Source organism: the organism of the source record quoted next, unplaced genomic scaffold (genome assembly GCF_019419815.1).
Source record: "Pyrus x bretschneideri cultivar Hongxiangsu unplaced genomic scaffold, Pyrus_bretschneideri_v1 Contig14, whole genome shotgun sequence".
In the NCBI taxonomy this organism is placed as follows: Eukaryota; Viridiplantae; Streptophyta; class Magnoliopsida; order Rosales; family Rosaceae; genus Pyrus; species Pyrus x bretschneideri.
The window spans coordinates 7,187,613-7,209,438 of record NW_025999435.1 but is presented as its reverse complement, the minus strand read 5'-3'; the positions used below and the strand labels follow the sequence as shown (position 1 = coordinate 7,209,438).

Sequence of the window (21,826 nt, the reverse complement as noted above, 5' to 3'; positions counted from 1 at the left end):
ATAAGTGTAAAGATCTCCCCCCCCCCCAAAAAAAGTGTAAAGTTCTAATGGTCTTAGAGCTGGTTTGGTATTGCTGTGCTTTGAAAAAAAGCTGCTTCTGCTGTGCTGTGAGAATAAGTAGCTGTGAAATAAAGCAGTAGAGTGTTTGGTAAGCTTTTTTGTAAAAATGCTTTTGAAAAAAAAAAAAAAAAAGGAGTATTATAGTATTTGGTAAACTTTATGTAAAACAGATGTGAAAAAAAACCGGTTTTTCAAAGCTGGGTTTTGCAGCTTCTTGTTTTTGGCTTTTTTTTCACTTAAAACTGTGAAAAAAAGCTGAAGCTGAATGTTTACCAAACACAAAAACAGCTCCTAGCATTTTTTTTATACCAGTTATTTTCAGAATCACTTCAGTACCAAACTAGGCCTAAAACTTCTGCCAAAACTTGTTTTTTTTTGTTGTGCCACGAATCTGTCCTCTCATAAAATGTCAAACAATTAATGTCAAACATATTTAAAAATATATATTAATAGTAATATAATGAGGTGCAAAAAGTTAAGGAACTTTGATTAAAATTTGAATACCATTAAAGTTTTAATCAAAAAGTTTTAGTGACTAAGGACTAAATCTAAAGTTTCCCTCTACTTATTTCCTACTTTTTAAACGTTGTAATAATCTCAAATTCTAGGGATGTATTGAAGGTACGTTGCTTCTAGGAAGCTTCTTGCTGACCCTATTTTAACCTTTCCATGTCAAAAACCTTGGATGTAAGTCTCTCTCTGCTTCTCTGAAGCTCTCCACATCTGGCCAAACACTCTGATATTCACTCCGCCACCCTCACACAAGCATTTCAATAACACCTTAACTGCATTCTTCATTCTTCATAAACTATGATCTCCAAGACGGTGCTTCATACGTTTCCGCCCGAGAGGCACAGCGGCAAACTCGTCCGGCGTCGAGGAGGTCTCATCTCTGTCCCAGTGAAGCTTTGGCCGGCGCCGGAGACCTACCGAAGGATGACGAAGTTGCTTCTGAATGTGACGATCGAGAGGAGCTTGGGGCCTGTGCAGGTGGTGATGTCGCCGGAAAACACAGTGCGGGATTTGATCAAGGCAGCTGTAGAGATTTACGTGAGGGAGAAGAGAAGGCCGTTGGTAAAGGAGACTGATCCGCACCGTTTTGAGCTCCACTACTCGCAATTCAGCTTGGAGAGTAAGCACTAAGCAATATAAACAATATATATTGGTGATTTTGCATACAAGTCTCTGCTTTTTGTTTTTATTAACTTGTTGCCTATCAACTTCTTTACTTTAACGACGGTGCAGGTTTGAAAGCAGATGAGAAGTTGATAAAGTTGGGGTCTAGGAATTTCTTTTTGTGCTGCTCAAAGTCAAAGCCCCCCGTCGGTCTGTGTAATTGCTCTGAGGAAGCAAAGAGGGCAATCAGTTATCAGTTTTCATGGATAAAGCTCATGGATTTCTTGCTGTAAATATTTCATCAAAAAAATATGCTTGTTTGTAATAACAAGTTTTCTCTTTTGTTAAATGAGTGTGAGATAGGCCAGTGCGAAAATCACTTCTCTTGCAATTATTACTTTTTCCAGGAGCTGTTGTTGTACTTTGGCTTCTTTTGGGTTGAAGTGCACCAATTTGGGTAGCTCGATGGCTTTGTCCGTCCTTTGGCTCATGGGGTTGTCTTTCTTTAGGCTCATATTTTGGTGGTAAATGGATGCCTAATTTTGCTAGCATGACAAAGGCTCTTTTGGTCTTTCCATCCAATTTTTTAAATTCTCAAATTTTAAAAATACATTTTTTTTTTTTTTAAATTTGAGAATTTTGAAAACACAAACATTCGCTCTAGCATGTAAAAAAAAAAAAAAAAAAAAAAAATCCAGAACTCGCCAAATTTACCCTAAATTCCTCTAAGAGAACTTTAAGACCAAACCCAACCATGGGCTAAATGCCATGATAAATGTGTGGGCTAAAAGCTAAAGGCAAAACAAAAACCAAATTCCCTCCAAGATTTAGCCCAGAAAATGGTGTAGGCACCACCAGTGGGATCCCACCCACATGGTCATGTCTCCCAGGATTTATTGAATCCAACGGATGAGATCGAATATAATCAAATCTAACGGTAAAAAAAAAAAAAAAAAAAATCTAACGGCTAAAATAATTAAAAAATATTATTTAATTCAAAATTCATCCAAATTTAGTGATTTTTCAATATTTATCAAAATTTAAATATTTTAAGGTTAAAATGTTCATAAAATTAAATTATGATAGTGTACATAATTTTTTTTTAAAATTACTTTAAAGGAAAAAATTAGCCTAAATTTATTCTTTAATAATATCAGGCTAAAAAATTTAGGTCATAAGGGTTGGAGCAGAAAAACTGTTTCTAAGCTAAAACCTAAATTTTCTGGGCTAAAAATTTTAGGTTTTAACCCAAGGGTTGGAGATGATAAATGGCTTAATTGTTCAGAGTTATCATGAAATTTACAATTTATTTGGCCTCTCTATATTCATGGTTGAATAAACCAAAGAACTTTCGTCACGTTATGAAAATTAACATTTTTCTCAATTCAGATAGTAGAAAAAGTAATTAACGTTTTTCTCAATTCAGATAGTAGAAAGAGAAATTAACGTCTTGCTACAAAGTGATTTTGACAGTCTCACGTGTTAAACAACACCTAATTGTATTCTTTTTAAGATTAAATAGGATTTGTTGTGGCCAATATTTAGAAAGAAAGGGAAGGTGGGGCATAGAGAAGAGATGGAGAAGGGCTTGAGTAATTCTATATGTAATTCCTCATGCCTTGTATCTTTATTTATAGTAATAAGGATAAGAGAACAACTGTTTTTCAAGTAATACAAGTATAATAGGAAATATCTTTTAGATCCCGAAGGATTCCTAATTTATCACTCCTTAGGATTTACATAATCCCACATGTGCTAATAGTATTCACAACATTCTCCTTTCAGTGTGTAAATACTCAAGCAGTAGACTCATCCGATCTTCAGGCAATTATGGAAATAGTTGATGAAGTCGTCCCATAGGTATAACGTGTGAATGCGAGTCTCAAAACAAAAGGAATAATGCATAGGTAGTCAAACTCACAGAATCTCACTATGGTAAAACCTAAGGTGGAATAAAAACCTATAGTCTAAAGGAGAAAGGTGATAAATTGCATTAAGTCAAAACTAAACGTCTTCAAGATGCATGCAGAACACTCACAAGGGTATGACTAGCCTAGGATGGATGTCTCGTTCAAACCTAGTTTGGTAACATAAACTCAGCGGAAAAATGCTTCTAATAGTAGGGAAAAAGAGTATATTAAAGCCAAGTGAGATACTTTTTGGATACTTGCCCTAAGCATTGCAAATAAAATAGTTATGCATACCAATTCTTCAAACAAGCTTTTGAACGATACACTTCAGTAGTGACTTTGGCAAGGTTGTGTTGGGATATGATTTTCTTGACTTCAATCTTCAGATACTCATGTTGATGCAGATGCAATATATTTGGCATTGAATTCTTGCATGTATCATGTGATGGTCTGGTCGATACATGCGGCATAGTCTCCATGGATTATTTTTTAGACTGAACGATGGATGAAAATTGCAGGTGCTTCAAATATGCTTCCATGTACACATATGCCGCAATGTATAATGATGAGCTCGAAGACGTCGTAACTAAGATCTATTTGTTTGACCTCTTAGATATTGCAATGTTCCTAACGATAAATACATAACCCCTTTGGAAACGTGCCTTATGCATATTAGATAGATAGTCTGTGTCAGCGTATCCCACAAGGTAGGCATCTTACTGAGGACCAAGTGGGTGTGATCCATTCTAAGATGCATAGGAATAGAATAAGCCAAATTCTGTAGTAACGAAAAAACGTCTTTAACACCAATTTGGTGGTGGCGTGTAGGCGAAGTGCTATTTTATGCTAAAAGATTATCAGCACTTGAGATGTTTGATTTAGTGCTTTGAACTAAAACAATAAACGCCAATTGCACTTATATATAGAACTATCAGCTCTATAACCTCCTCGAAGGTCTCATTTGCATCTAGTGTACAAACGATCATGGGTTTACTCAAAAGCAACACTTTCTGGGTGTGGTTCGACTAATGGGCTAGTATACCATAAAAAATATGCTTGAAACTTCATGTCAAGATAGTGTCGAGTTTTTCCAAGATCTTTCATATCAAAGTTCAACTTCAAGTGCAACGCCAGATGTCATCGACAAATTGCAACTCTGCAATTTCGGATTTGTACATGCTGGGGACATATACCCCTAACATATCAAATATTCACTTAGATAGGTATAACACACCTGTCTGGATGTTCCACATTCGTAAACCGAATGCCTCATCTAAATTGAAAGGGTGCTTTGTGGTCTAAAACTATTTGTATCAATACATATAAATACTTTGTAAACTTCTATGTAGATTGCATATCATCATCCTAAAGATATACGTTACAACTACATATATAAGCCATAATCGATCCAGGGCGTATGAGAGAAGCCTTGCATCATAAGGCGGCGTTATATTGAACTATTTCATTCATCCCATTCGACATGGATTTGTTTTTTTTTTCCAGTTAACCAATTTGTTATATGTTGTCACTAACCAACGAAATGTTGTTTGTATTGTCGTTTTTCATTTATGTCTGTAGCTACTATATAAGTGAACTATCATCGTTAATAATCTCATTCCAGTTCCATATCTCATCCAAACTAGTATATTAGACCAAGAACATCAGGTCTCAGTAATAATTCGAATTAATCTCATAAGATAAAAACGATTGAGACAACAATTGAGGATGGGATTCATTTGTGTCATGATGGTCAATTTCTAAGGAGGTGAATCCTTCGAGCCGAGTGATTTGTCGCGCTTAAGAGAGAAGATAGATTTATTGTCTAGTCACCAATGTACTGGGATCAGCCACTAGGTGTGGCAACCAACATTCGGGGGATGTCCATACACGTTAACAGCGTCCTCTTCTTCTGAGGCAATGGCATCTGTTAGAAATGTCTATCCTTGTGAGCATGTTTGTAGTATATGATCTTGTCATTTTTGTTAGATCAGAGAAAACATTGGGTAACACTATGATGATTTAGATTATGGGACCCAGATGAGACATAGTGGCGGCATCCATGATAAATCTCATTGTTCCTCAAGAACGTTGACGTTCTTATCTCCCTTCAACAGCGGGAAGACTGTCTCATTGAAGTGACAATCTGCTAATAAAGCAGTAAAGAGATCGCTTACAAAGCCTTAAGAGAATCATAATCGACAATGATTCATATTCTTTTTGTGAGGACCTATATTGGTACATTGGAGCAGCGCAGTTCGCATATAAAGTATAAACAAACACATAAGTACAAAACTTTAAGTTTGTACCCTATTACCAAATGTAATGCCAAAATAGGATTGAGTGGCAATGGGCCTCATAAATGAATGCAATAATACATATCTATACACAGAAAAACCGAAGTTTGGTGCCCTCACTACCAAGGTTCATACAAGCATTTAAAGGTGTTTAATGAACGCCATCTGCGAGAATGTTTAAGTGTGAACATAGGGAATCAAAAAGTTCAACTTATGTACCTAAGGGAAATGTAGTAATCATTGAATTTGTCGATGTAAAATTTTTGGGATTATCTAGTCTTCTAGACTTTATAAATAATTGGGGTGGTGAGCCCGCAACCTAATAATTGGTGCCAATGGTCTAACAAAGCATTGTTGGTGTCGATGAACATGTGATCAATGTGTTGATATGTCAACCAAAATTACCCACATTTTGGTTGGATTAGTTCGTAAATATTCCTTTGAGAAAGATGGAGGATCTGTAAGGATCGTTATGGTACATAGGTGAGTAATTAGTGTGCCTAGAAATGATCTTAGTAGTTGGGCTAGTAATTAGCTTGCCCTAGAAAGATCGGTGAGCATTTCTTAGCAAGGTACGCTTCCAGGTACAAGGTTCTTACTGCTGGTAAATGGATGTCATATACGACGCATCAATAAGTAACCTAGATGTCCTAAACGTTTGTGTCACAACAAAAATAGTGGGCCTTTACGACGCGAATGGTTGTGATATACAATTCATTTAGGAGGCATTCCATTTCCTCTAGAATACACTTCTGGCTATATTCATAGGAAGTTACGCAAAAGGAATTCTACTCCATTTTCTATAGTGATTTCAATATGGTAATAGTTCTCTCGAATATCCTTAAAGCTCAAAAGCGCTCTTTTGGAATGAAGTGAGTATAAGCATTCCCTAATGGTAAAATTAGTATTATTGTACAACATGATATGGGTAGTGCCATGATTCACAATCAGGTTGGATAGGATTGAAAAGGCTATTAAGGGGGTGATTAGGTATAAAGTTAGCATATGGAAGCAGACAGCTAAGTTCCCCACAAAAACATACCTAATTAGGAGTTAATTGAATGTGGTCATGATGTGGTCTTATTTTCATATATTTTTATCATATATTTCCTTTGGATTTAGTATATTCAAATGGGTTAAATGTTAATTTATATTGTTTTGATCTTTAGGTATTTGATAGCGAAACAACTTGAAAATGCAGAAGAAAATGACACTTTTGGGTGTCTACAATAATCCCAAAGGAGGAAGAGGCTAATTAACTGCGTCAATGCATATGTATTACAATGAAAAGATGAAACTACAATTGGAGATCAAATAGACATGGGAATGTTATTCAATGAATTTTATGAGAGACATAATTATTTGTTTTCTATTTTCATTTATTTTTCTTTCTTTAATAAGGACTTAAATGTGGATTTAAACCATATTATTGTTAGCTCATTATAAGACTTAACCCACTCCCACATCCCTTAGTGCAGATAATATCGTTTATTCAATAAAAAATAGGAAGTTTTAACGAAAAGTCCACGATACTGTTCACTTTAACGAAAAACCACATTTTTACACTAAAAAGTCAATCTTGGTACTATTCACTTTACCCTTTATTTTGTCCTTATTATTAAAACTCAAAGTTTTCAAGTCTTTTTCACTAATTTTCCTTAAAAAATAAGGACTTAAAGTCCATTAAGATTATGATTGTAGCGGGGGTTTAATTAGGCTTTTTCTTGCCCTTGCCGTGGGATTTATAAGGAAATTCATGCTCCTTGTTTGTATGGAGGAAGTCACCCCCCAAAAAAACCAAAAAAAAAAAAAAAAAAAAGAAAAAAGACACATACCATATTGAGAAGAGCTAATTTACTTTTTCTTGCTTTGCTAGGCTACAATGTAGCCTGATCATGAATATTAAATTCTCTTGTGGCAGCATGGGTCTGAATTCTTGCTGATATTTGGACTGTGTTAATCCAAATACAGAGCGGTTTGGTCATGAGTGTGTCGCTGGCTGCTAATTCCTTCGTTCTAGCTTCACAGGCTCGCCAAGGCTGCTTGGTCAAGGGTTTGGCTATGGCAATGATAAGGACGTTGGAACGATGTCGGGGAGCTCTTACATAAGCATTCTTCTCTGGTATGGCAGCGTTGTATTGGCTGTTACAGTGGGTTCTGGACTGATATGCACCTTCTGCCTCTTGTTCAATCTGCAACAATTCTGTTGTTTAAAAGACGTTGGCTATGAAATCATGTTTTTCCTATAGCCAAAACAATGACGAGGAGAAGACAATTTTCCATTGACCACCATGGTCCTGTCAGTCTCGTAAAGCATATAACATGTGACTATGTGAAAAGTTAATCGGTTTGTTCAGTAGAACAATCCATCTGATTTAAAAAAATAACTTTAATCATGCAATCAGACAACAATTAAAATATAGGCAGGGAAGATTAAGGTCTTATCTCCTGGTTGCGTTGTCCAACATATTCGTCGTTGATCGTTCTTATTTGCAGCGGCAACACGACGAAGAACTAGAACTGTTTGCTTAGGGTAGTTGCTCACAGTATAGTGATTTGGTCGGGTGGAATATAAATTAGCTTTCAATAAAAGTACCAATTGTTGAAACAAATTCGCGCACCTCCGTGAACGGTGGTTGAGCACAAACTCAAATAACCTGCAAAACAGTAAACAACCGTGAGCAAGCCTAGAACCAGGGGTGTGCCGGCCAAAGGCTCTCCGATGATCAAATTAGTGAATGATCTTAGACTAATGCAGTGGGCAAGAGAATTAAAGTGTATAGATTGCATTATCGTAGATGAACCCTACCTTTTTAGGATAGAATCTTCATTCTAAGCCGGAAGAATCCTAGAGGATATTTAGTTAGTAGACATTACATCCTCTTAGGTGTGTAATTACTTGTGGCGCACGCCATGGCACCGCTACTCCGTCTGATACAGCTTCGCTAGGAGATGGCGGGTCCATGACCGGACTTCTAAGGTAACTGTATTCAGATCAACCTTACTCCGACCCTGGAAAATCATGATCCCATATCCTAGATCCTGAATTATTCCTAATTTATCTCTACTTAAGATTTACACAAATCACATATGTGCTAATAATGTGCATAAGAGGATTAGATATCAAGTTGGACATACATTTTAAGAAAGAATACCAATTTTAAGCAAAATTATCAGGTTTAACCCATTCTAGTTAGATTAAGCAACAATTTGTGAGTAAAGATATTTATAAACACATGACCATTTAAATTTTCCCCCCTTACACATGACTCGCATGTCACCTACGCCAGCACCAGAAGTTGTCATATGTTCAAGAAATAGTTCAACAGTGACTTACAAAAATAGGAATAGGTTCAACTTTTTCATCTTCAATTGTATTTATTGTGTGTGTTTGTTGTGTTCTTCACATGTACACACAATAAAATTAAAGAAATAATAAGAAAATTCATCATTTTACATGTATTTTTTGTAAGTCGCTATTGGATAGTGACCTTTAACCAAAAAAAAAAAATTGATTGACCAGTCACTGCAAAGATGGATCAGTGAATCGCTAGAAAAAGTCAACTGGTAAAAAAAAAATGGTGGAATTGAGTGGAAAGCTTGTAAACTTTGTGTTATAATAGTATTTGTAACTTGTTTTGATTGACTTTTTCATTAATACCTGTTGAGACCCAAAAATGTTATAAGCAAGCCCAAACAAGTCTCAAAGCCCAACTGTCATGCAAACCTATATTGGGGCCCAAATACATGTAAAGTTGCGGGATTGAGGAAGAAATATATTTACAAACATGCCATGCTAGGGTAATTACACCGAATATTCACAAATCACGCCATGCCTATTTGCCGCGCTAAAATAAGCCCAAGTCACATGCTCGAGGCTTGTCAAGTGAATTGTGGTGTAGATGATTACAGATATTCATCAGACCTATGTGGAATCAAGGTTATGGAAGACTTTGGGCTACTTAGGGGCCAAAAAGGTCTTAGCCCATAAGCTTTGAAGTCCACGTAGGCAGTGGCGAAGCCAGGAATTCTTGGGGAGGAGCGAACTTAAATGAGTGCAAGGTGAAAGAAAAATGGCAACAACCAAATATTTTTATATAGTAATGTCTTCCATAATTAATCAATACAAATAAATTACAATTGTTGTTGGCGATGTTTCATGTCATGAAAACGTCGCATAATAGGCTCATTATCAATAAAAGCAAATATCTTAGACTCTTAATCCTAGAGTAGACTATAGAGTAATATAAGTAATATCTAATCAAACCACGAATTTAATTAATCAATACCAACAATCATATGAATAATCAAGAATTCAATTTTTATTCTAAACAACAACTAGTCATTAGGGTCTTTTAAGTAATTGAGTAAGTTGATTAGGGTTTATAATGGTTACTACAATCAATTTTTTAGCATTTGCAGAGCTGCATTTGAATTTGGGTTTTAGTTGGTTGAATTGGGGTTTATTATGTTAATATAAATATGATGTAAAAGTCTTCACCATGTTCAGCTGTTTTTTTTTCTTGCTAGACGATGTGTGATTCAAGTTCCTATATATATAATGTATGAATCCTCTTTTATGTACTTCAAAAAAAAAAAAAAATTCAATAATCATAGTATTCATATGAATAATCTGTAATTGATAACCATAAAATGTATTACCCTATAATCCTATATCAATTAGGATTTGAAATAAATATAAATTAAAAAAGGGAATTGTTATTAGCATTCCAAAATCTCATTTGGCACTCCAAGCTTTCTATAATTAGAAAGAAAAATACATTTGTAAGGAGTGTAGAATGAGATTTTTGAAGTGCTAATAATAGTTCCCTTAAACAAAATTAAAAATTTACCTTAATTAGAATTGTTGGTGTCGCATAGCAAGTTGCGTCTGGAGCTTGGTGGCCAATAGAATGGGGTGGATGTCGTGCTTTCTTGTGCTCAATCCTGGGATTTGGGACAATTTTGAAAATTGAAGTCAGGGGAATTTTTGATGTGTGGGAAAAGGGGGTAAAGGTGGGGGATGGGATTTGTTATCTGGGAAAAGGGTGGGGTATAATTGAAACGAGGTGGGATTGGGATAGGGATGGGGACTAGTGGTCCCTCGTTTAATTTTATTTTTTTATTAGATCAGCCACAAAACGATGCCATTTACAAAAAAAATTAAATTTTTTTATTAGGCCCAAAACAACGTTGTTTGGGCTTGGATTTAAAAATTAAAAAAAAAAAAAAAAAAAAAACCTGCGTGCAGGGATCAGATTTCAGAACCACCATGGTTCCTAGTTTCCGATCGAACCAGAGGGGTTCAAGTCTCATTCCTGCCTTTGTTTTCCGGCGAGGGGTGTAGCGGCCGCCACTCCTCGCCCTCACGTGGGTTCGCCATTGCACGTAGGCAAGTATTGAGAGAGAATTTGCCTAATTTACCTCTTTCCCTAGCAAACTAACTAGTTCAATTAGGACTAAACCAGATTCCAGCCCTAAGTTTAGGTGAAAACCCATCAAAATAAGGGTAGTCGAAGAACTAGGGAGAAAGGGGAGGGAGAAACAAGTCCAAAATAGAGATTCCCTTAGAATGAATCATTCAACTACAAATATAGGTTGATAACCTCAAAGAAGGATCCCCCAATTGTCCCTAGTTTCACACAGAGAACCAGATAAACCCAGAAACATCACCTTGCAATCTTAGTGTCACGCCCCAATCCCGACATACGTTTAGAATTGACACGTGATGTCACCAAAAATCCGTATCTATCATACCCCACCTCCGGGATATGGGCAAGCACAACTCAATAATCGAATCGCATGGTTATTTTTCGTATGCATTATGGCTGCATCTAACCTCCCTGTTAGACTGCCTACGTACCCTAGACTAGGATCAAGCCATTCGTAGTTCGTCATGCACAATAATTGACATATAACACAGTCCGATTAAGTCGAAAAGCATAACGTTTCTCAATCAATCAATAGAACTTGACAAGCATGAAATTACTTGACTCAGGGTTACATAACAAACCCACCTGAAAATCATGATTTCCCCTCCATCTGTATATAAATCATTATGTCGCAACATGATACCGCAAATCACAACATATATCATTTCAAAGAACCAACGAAGCACAATACCATTCTCTAGCCACATTTATCAACAAGTCTAATCATAACAATAACCATGATATCCAATATAACACTCCCACATGACGATTAACATTTCCACTTCATCCATCACATAATTCATCACGTTTCCCACATAAAATCGCATTTCATAGTGTGTAACATAGTTAAGAATTAACAAAGTACACATTATTCTCTAGAAATATTAATCAACTAAAATACTCATGATAACCACACTCATATCCAACGTCATTCCATAATCACATCAATCAATAATGTCAACCATCACATCATCAATAACACATACAACAAGTCGAAACGCAAGGCTAGAGCAACACAATTCAGTTGAAGACTACATCTTTGGAAAAGGGGATTTTGGAACACCCAATGGACCAAGGCTCCAAAGGGGATTCCGGACCATCACTCAGCGGAATCCAAACAGAACTCAGTTCCAGACCACCCAACCGAATTGAACGGAAGTCCAAGAAGCATAACAACGGCTCGAAGAAACAAGACATGATTCAAGTTACCTAATTCACGAAACTCAACGAAACGAAGCAATATTGAGCACAAATCCACATCACAATGGGTTATCGGTCATTTACTAGACCTCACATCTCCCAAGCAATTCAATATGCATTTCAATCACATGTCACAACCATTTCCAATACATAAGTCAAATCACATTTCACTTCATCATATTAATCACTATACTTCCAACATTATATCTCAATACATACCTTGTAACATATCAAGGAATCACGAAGCACAATATTAATATTTAATTACGTTAATCAATCAATGAGATAACATATCCTTTCACGAATTTAATTAAAGAACTCTACATAATTCCCAACTTGGGTTATGAATAATAAAATGGTAATTCTAATTTATTTTCACAATATCTATTGTGGGTAATTCCCATCTACTCGAATTTCGGGTTCTAAGATCACCTTACGGAATGAACAAGAGCAAGGATTCTGGACCACTCAACGGAATCCAACAACATTGGGTTCCGGACCACTCAACGGAACCAAAATATCAAGCGGTTTCTCATAATCTACCCAGACCTATCATATGTAAAGTCAATGCCAATATTATGGAATTGGTGCAGTGGCAAATCAGGCACTCAAATAAGCTGAGAGGCTCGGGTGAGGGACAATAAAATAAGCATGTGATACAATAATTAAACCAGCCATCAATCATAATTTATAAACCTTGAATATAAATCTTTCATAATAAATCAATACCAAACTTTTGAAAACTCCAAGGGAGTCACCCAGACATCCAAAAGTTCATTTCAAACAACCATAACATCTCACACCCATATTCATATACACACAATGAAAGTAGAATTAGGGTGACACTGTTCATCCAAAGCCTACACCTTTGCAACCATCTCAAACTAAACTCAATGAACCAGGGTGGATACAATCCCGGACCATCACTCAACGGAACCCAAACCAAGATACGATTCCTGACCATCACTCAACGGAATCGCAGAGTAGAGTAGGAAGGATTCCGAACCATCACTCAATGGAATCCAAACCAAGATGCGATTCTGGACCATCACTCAACGGAATCGCGGAGTACATTGCATAACCACCAATCAATGAAACAACACATGAATCAAGTTTCTCAAGTTATAAAGGCTCAACGAAATAAGAAATGAAATAATGAAACGAGCATTGACACATGTTTCAAAACAACAAACCCCATGACAATGGGTTAACGGTCCACCACTAGCCCTCACCTTCATCAAATCAAGCCAATCATACAAAACAAACCATATTTCCAATATGCACGTCAAATCCCACTTCATATAACAATATCAGTGGCTAAATATGAAAATTAACAATTTATAGGAAAAATGATTATAAAACCATTTCATATTCACATATATTAAAGTCACTCACATTTCATCATATCATACCATCTATGTAAATCAACCACCATTTGAATATGCATGTCAAATCACATATCACGATCATCATCAGTACACAAGCCAAATCATGTTTATTAAACATAGGTCTATGGCTAAATATATATATATATATATAATCACATTTCAATAGAATCACCTTATAAGATCAAGTCAAATTCACATATGATACCCATATAAGAAATCAAGGTAATAACCATATCACATATGTTCAAGTCACTCTCTAACCAATGTAGGCCCACTAGACTTCACTTAAGTCTCCCATAGTACTAATTTTATTATTTAGAACGTTCCGAGACATGTTGACCATAATTCAACTCTCGGTCAACGATGGGGTCCACAACGATCTGCAAATCAGATTTATGATCCATAACTTCCCAAAGTCCACATTATGCTTCGAGAATAACATACTAAAGTTTCATTATGATCCAATGGTCGGATTGTTCTCAATCACACAAACAAGTGGCGGTCCAAATTGATCACCACACCAAACAATTGAATCTTTGGAAACCGAGCTAGACATAGGTTCACTTGGTCACTAGAAGGTATTTGAAACCTAGACAACACTCGTGAACGATCCCACGCACCGCCACACGTGGTGGAAGTCAAGATGGAGGGTTTAGAAACCCCGAATTTTCAACATTAACTAGACAAGCTCAAATTTACATGGTAGCTAGAGCTTAACAAGGGAAACACTTTTCACAACTAGGCCGACGATAAATTTTAACCAGAAACAGTCCAATTTCACCGGAGAAAACCGGATTTCTAGGGTTCTAAACACCCAACTCTAAAATGAATACAAAAGCACAAACTAAGCATACCCACTTGAAGATTATGAATAGTAGATGAAGTTTCATACCTCATTCGAAGGAAATCGTTGCCGGAATCGCCGGAACAATGATAAAACCGCCAGAAAAGTCGTGGGCTTTGCAACCTCGAACTGCAAAGATGGAAAAGAAATGGGGAAATCTAACATCACAGAGATGTATGGCTTGTCGAGCTTTCCATGGACACCAAGATCACCCAAAATGGAGCTCGGATGAAGAAGATACAAGCGGGTCAAGTTTGGTGGATTTATGGATCCAATTCTCCCCAAAACGGGTTAGACAGCTCCCCCCCCCCCCTTTTTATTTTCTGAAAACCTCCCCCTTTTTCTAGAGGTTTCACTCCAAATATAGCATTTTGGTAAAATTACCAAAATGCCACCAACTTCAAACGACTCTAACTTCTCCGTTCAGACTCGGAAATAAGATTTGTTTACTCCTACGCGCTCATGGAATCGAACTCTACCTAACCAATTCAAGAGTTGACCGAAAAGGTCGAGAAAATTAGAAATGACTAAAGTACCCCTCACTTCGTTTTTCTTAAATTTGGAGAAATAAAGAACTAGTTCCAATCAAATCTTCGAAATATGTCAAGAATAAAATAAGATAATAATTTTGGGGATGGGATATCACACTTAGTATTTTCCATGTCCTTTTTTTGAGTATCCCAGCCATCATATCTAATAGAAAACACCATACAATCACCCAAGCTCTCTCTCTCTTTCATGCAAAACTGATGAACTTCTAGCTTTCACACCACGTTCTCTTGATCGAGTTATTATTTGTTCGATCATGCTAATCTTCAAGTCATTAATCTGACTGGGATATTTCCTAAGATGAGCTAACTCTTTCGAGATATTCTGGGATTTGGTACGAAACCGAACCAAAGGAGACAAGAGGACGTTCTCAAAGCCTAAGTCCACCTCAACTTAAAAGTCCCACAACAATACCTAAACTAAAATTTTACATTTTATCTAAAAATCTTGTAAGGGTTTGTATCTAAACTACAAATTAATGGAACCCTCTTTATCAATCCAAAAATGGTAAAAAGACTATTTAGTCGTCTATCACAACTAAAAATTTAAGGGCAGTAACATAATTTCACAAAACAAAATTTTGCTTTTTTTTTTTTGTTTAAGCATCACTTACAAGTGATTTTCACATCTCTAATTTTTATTTTTTTTTTAAAAAAATTAATCCTCTCTCCTCACTATTACATTCTCTTTCACTGTTTTTCTCTCTCCTTCAATTTTAAAAAAAAAATAAAATATTTCACAAACTATGCAATTTTAACATCTCTAATTTTTTTTTCTAAAAAAAAATAATTAATCCTCTCTCCCCACTCACACGTTATCTCTCACTCTCTTCCTCTCCTTCAATTTAAAAAAAAAAAAAAAATTATTTCACAAACTATGTGTACGCACATAGACTATGTAAACTAAAAAACGCTCATTGTTTTCACTTAATACTACAATCTAGTGGTATTCCTCTTCACTTGTAAGTGAGAGGTCTTAGGTTCGATTCTCACCAAAAGTGAATTTGAACCACATTATTGCTAGTCCATTGTGAGGTTAAGCTCACCCCTTCCTCTTAGACCTACTCCAACCCTTGGAGTAAAACTCAAATTTTAGGTTCTAAACTTACCCCAACTTGCTCCAACTCTTGGGGCAAATATGAGTTAAAACTCAAAACTCATTTCTAGGCCAAATTTAGCCTAGGATTCCCCCTGGGGTAGTGGGGCTGGTCCACCATATATGTATATATTTTTTAGTTTTGGATTTATAAATTCATTGAATCCAATGGTTAAGATCTAATATGATGAAATCCAACACTAAAAAAAAAAAAATATTTAACAGTTCAAATTTAAATCCAACGGCTAAAGTAATTAAAAAAAAATTCTTTTATGTGTTTCATATTCTTTCATAGTAAAAATTAGCCTAAATTCATTATTTAATGATATGGGGCTAAGATTTTAACCCAGAAGGGTTGGAGCAAAAAAACTATTTCTGGGTTAAAACCTAAATTTTCTGATCTAAAAATTTTATGTTTTAGCCCAAGGGTTGTAGATGGTATTAGTGTAAATCATATCAATTGTTCACACACAAAAAATAAATAAATAAATAAAATAAAATAAAAGAGGAACTCCTTGTTATTACAATATCTCAAATGTTGTAGGCCTATTTGACTGAACTATTCTAAGGGAATAGAGAGGGGAGGCCGGCATCACTAAGAGAGAGTAGAGAGAGATTTAATTATGAGATGTATGCTGTATGATATCACCCCATTGTATTTTTATTTAAAGTAGTATGATATGTTAAATCCTTACACTTTAAGGATTACGACTATAATAGGATATTAACTACTAAAGGGAATCAAAGATATCCCTAAATACACTAGGATTTACACAATCACATTCCTATTCTAAATATGACTTGCAACACTCCCCCTTGAGTGTGTAAATACTCAACAAATCATCGCATCAGATCTGCAGCAGATAAGTTAGAACAATTGATGAAGTCGGCAACACAACAAGCAAATACGAGTCTCAAATTTAAAGAAAGTATGCATTGGTAGTAAAACTCACAAAACCTCACTATGGTAAAACCCGAGGCAAGTGAAAACCCATAGACTAAGGAGAAAAGTAAGAAGTATGCATAATATCTAAAACAAACGTCAAATAGGTAGAAAATAATGAACTCAACGAGGTATGTTCATCCCAAGATGGGTGCCTCATCAAAACCTCGTTAGGTAGCAAAAACCTAGTAGGAAAAATGCTCCTAATCGAAGGAAAAAGAGTACATTAAGATCAAGTGAGTATGCTTCTAGATACTCCCCCTGAGTTAGACATAACCTCCAAATAAGATAACTACAAGCAATTCAATTAAGATAATTTAAGCATACCGATTCCTTGGACGAGCTTCTGCAAAGTAGACTTGGGCAATGATTTGGTAAAAAGATCAGCCAGGTTGTCCTGGAACAGATTTGCTTGACTTCAATGTTTTGATGTTGTTGTTGTTGCTGAGAATAAAAGAACTTCGACGCTATGTGTTTGGTGTTGTCTCCCTTAATGTATCCTTTCTTTAAATGCTCGATACATGCTGCATTGTCTTCAAAGATCATCGTAGGAAGGTCAACGACGGAAGTAAGACCACTAGTGCTTCAAATATGTTCCATGACTGCTCTCAACCAAAAGCACTCATGCAATGCTTCATGGAGGGCGAGGATGCAAGCATGGTTTGAAGAAGTCATAACTAGCGTTTTCTTGGTAGACCTCCATGACATAGCGGTGTCTCCAACAGTAAAAACATAGCCCGTTTGAGAATATGCCCTATGTGGGTCAGACAGATATCCGGCATTTAAGTAACCAACAAGCGGGAATCAACCCGAGAATCGAGGGGGCAATAGCTCTTCTCGAGGATTCGTGGGTGTAGAACAAGCCCAAATCAATTTTACCCTTGAGGTAACGGAAAATGTCTTTAACACCACATAGTGTCTGTGTGTGGGCACATTGTTGTATCTAGCCAAAAGATTAACAGCGAAGGAGATGTCGGGTCTTGTGCATTGAGCTAAGTACAATAAAGCCCCAATTGCACTTAGGTATGGAACTTTGGGTTCCAAAATCTCTTCATCATCCTTCTTCGGGCTCCAATTGCACTTATGAGTACTCTAAGGATTAGCTTTATCCTCATTAAAACATCGCAACACATTTTAGGTGTAGTTCAATTGATGTTCAAAGATTCCATCCAAACAATGCTCGATCTATAGGCTGAGACAATATTAAGTTTTCCAAAGATCTTTCATCTCAAATTCTGATTTCAAGTGAACAGTAATTTCCTCAAGCTCTGCGGGATTTCTGATGAGGTTTATGTCGTCGACATAAACTACAACGATCGTAAATCTGGAATGACTTCTTTATGAACACACATAGGCATAATTCGTTGTTCACATAACCCTGACTTGTCAAATATTCACTTTTACGGTTATACCACATATGCCTGGATTGTTTCAATTTGTAGAGTGATCTCCTCAATTTAATAGAGAGTGTTCCGTGGTCTAGAACTATTTGAACCAGTTAATGGAAGTCCTTCTGTAACTTTCATGTATATTTTCTTATCTAGATCCCCATAGAGATACATGATTACCACGTCCATAAGCTACATATTCAGTTTTTCGGAAACTACCAAACTGATTAGGTAGCAAAACGTTATAACGTCCATTACGAGGGAATCCTCGTAATCAATCCCAGGGCGCTGAGAGAAGCCTTGTGCTACGAGGCATACTTTGTATCGCACTATTTCATTCTTCTCATTACGTTTTCTCACGAAAACCCACTTATAGCCCACATGCTTCATATGTGGTGGAGTATAAGCTATAGGTCTAAACACCTTACATTTCGCAAGCGAATCATGTTCAACCTAAATTGCTTGTTTCCAGTTTGACCAATCCGTTCTACATCGGTATTCATTAACGAAACATGGTTCAATATCATCGCTAAACATGATGTCAGTAGCCATTGTGTACGCAAATACATCATCGACGATCATCTCATTCCGATTCTAAACCTCATCCAATACTGCATAGTGGACTGAAATCTCACGATTCTCGGAAGGTCCGGTTGTCTCGTCTAAGACATCACCATAACCTAGAATAACCTCATACGTTGGAACAGATGAGTGAGCGATGGTCAGATTCAAACTAGGGTCACTAGTTAGTGCCGTTTTCCTCTTCCAATGTTGTGAATCCTTTGAACTAAGGGGTCTGCCACACTTCAGGGTTGAAGCAGATGATTAGCTAGCCATTAATGTACTGGCCCGTGTGGAAGGTGTGGCCTCCCCACCTTCGGGGACGGTCTGGCCTTCCCAGATGGAATTACGATGTACGCGGGGTACATCTATCCTTGTAGGTACGTTTACAGTGGATATATGTGATTTTGTCACCTTAGCTAAATTAGTAAAAGCATCCGGCATGCTTTAAGCAATGCTCTGAAGATCTATAATTCATCACACTTCAGTTTCAAATTGGGCAGTGCAGGGATCTAAATGAGACATAGTGGAAGCATACCACGACAATTCACGGTGTTCTCCAGAAACGTTAGCATGTTTATCTCACCCTAATGATGGGAAGACTGCCTTATCAAAGTGACAACTTGCAAAACGTTTAGTAAAGAGATCTCCTGTCAAGGGCTCTAAATAACAAATAATTGATGGCGTATCATAACCGACATAGATTCCCATTTTTCTTTGAGGACTCATTTTGGTACGTAGTTGCGGCGTTATTGACACATAGACCGCGCACCCAAACACACGTAAATGTTAGGCATCAGGCTCATATCCAGTAACCAACTGTAACGGTGAATGGGGTTGGGTGGTGGTGGGCCTCGGGTAGACCAACATAGCTGCGTGCAATATTGCCTAGCCCCAGGCAAATACCGGCAGTTTGGTTCGCATAACCAAAAGTTCGAGTTATCAATTAAAGGAGCTTTATGAAAGCTTCTACCAGGCCGTTTTGGGTGTGAACATGGGGTATAGGATGTTCCACTGCAATCCCAATTGACATGCAATAATCATCAAAAGTCTGTGATGTAAACTCTGCAACATTATCCAATCGAATTAACTTGATCGGATAATCATGGTGGTGAGGCCTTAGCTTAATAATTTGTGCTAGGAGTTTCGCAAATGCAGCATTGAGTGTGGACAATAAGAACATGTGACCATCGTGTCAATGCATCAACCAACACCATAAAGTAGCAAAATGGTCCGCATGTTGGTTGGATAGGTCCACAAATATCCTCTTGAATCCTCTGAAGAAACTTAGGAGGGTTGTGAATAATCTTTGTAATTGAAGGTTGAGTATTCAACTTCCCTAAAGACCACACTTTGCATGGCGGGAATCCAATGTAAGGAGGTAAATGATGCCCATGTGATGATTTGAGGATATGGCGCATCATATCATGTTCGGGATGTCCCATACGGTCATGCTAAAGTAGCAAAATGCACTGGAACTCAGGCACAGGGCCAACTATATGGTGGGCTTTTATGCCGTAAATGGTTGTTATGTACAACCCACTCAGGAGACGTTCCAACTTCTCATGAATACGCTTCTGGCTATACTCGTAAGAAGTGATACAAAGAAATTCAAATCCATTATCTTCAGAGGTTTCAATATGATATTGATTATCTCAAATATCTTTAAAACTCAGCAACGTTCTTCTGGAACGTGGAGAATAGATGGCATCTTTAATGGTTAAGATAGTACCATTAGACAACATGATACAAGCCTTTTCGTATCCTTCAATCAGGTTGGATGAGCCAGAGAGTTGTCAGATGTGTGTTCTTAGGTACAAAGTTAGTAAAATAGTGTCACTCATGTAATATGGTGTACGTGGTAGCACTATCAGCCAGACAACTAACTTCCTTACTAGATATACCTAGAAATAAATTGATTCAATTGGTCACATGCATAATATAATTCCATTCATTCAATTAATCAATTCGAGAAATAATATCCATAAAATAATTATCCATAATTCAAAAAAAAATCAAAACCAAACAAATTATTCTAAATACTTAGTCGTCCATAGGAGTTGATGTCTCCTGAAAATCTGATATCTTCATGGATGTGGTAGTATCTTCGAGATGTTCCACATGGGCAAAGTTAGACTCACAATGGAAATGATACTTGGCAATAGCCTCGGGGCTAGCTCGGCATACGCATGACCAATGATCATTTGATCCACAACGGTAGCACATGTCCATTTCAGTGGAAGCCGATTGAACGGTAGCTTTTCCCTTATTCTTGAAGTTTGGGCCTTAAGGGCAAGGGGTTGACGCTTATGGGTCAAATTTCCTCCCTTGGGTGGGCCTTGATTCTGTTGACCTTGGGCCCGTGGTGGGGCTTGCCATGTATTTCCACATTCACAACTATTTTTACGTCATTTATAGCTGCTAGAGGCGTTCGAGCTAGTGGATTGAGCTTAATGATTTTTCATCAAAAGTTGGTTTTACTTTTCAGCGATAAGTAAAACATACATCAAATCCAAAAATTTGGTGAACTTTTACGCTCTACATTGTTGCTGTAGGATAATATTGATGGCATGGAAGGTCAAATAGGTCTTCTCCAGAAGATTTGATTTGGTTAAGTCCACTTTGCAAAACTTAAGCAGTGATCAGATTTTACAAACTTCAGAGTTGTATTCATTCATGGACTTAAAGTCTTGGAAACGTAGATGCTACCAGTCATGCCTTGCTTTAGGCAAGTAAATGTCTTTCTAGTGATCGAAACAGTCGGCTAGAGCAAGTCAGAGGGTGCATGGGTCCTCCTCAACGAGGTACTTGGTCTGTAGAGCATCATGGATGTGTCTTCGAATGAAAATCATTACAGTAACTTTCTGAATTTCATTGACGGGTTTGTTTTCGGTAGGTGCCTCGATGGTGGCTCTAATACCCTTTGCAGTAAGATGGAGCTTCACATCTTGAACCCACTTCAGGTAGTTTCTTCCAGATACTTCCAGAGCGGTGAAATCAAGCTTTTTCAAGTTCAACAGGTCCCTAAAACTGAGGGTAAAACAAA

General features: G+C 37.0%; 1 protein-coding gene across 1 annotated transcript; it reads left to right on the top strand.

The window, feature by feature from the left end:
* The first annotated feature begins 740 nt into the window (after window positions 1–740).
* Window positions 741–1,619, top strand: LOC103962378 (uncharacterized protein At4g22758). The gene is made up of 2 exons (XM_009375077.3): window positions 741–1,192; window positions 1,306–1,619. The coding sequence occupies exons 1-2, from the start codon at window positions 871–873 to the stop codon at window positions 1,467–1,469; spliced, it is 486 nt and encodes a 161-aa protein (XP_009373352.1). The 5' UTR covers window positions 741–870; the 3' UTR covers window positions 1,470–1,619.
* The last annotated feature ends 20,207 nt before the right edge of the window (window positions 1,620–21,826 follow it).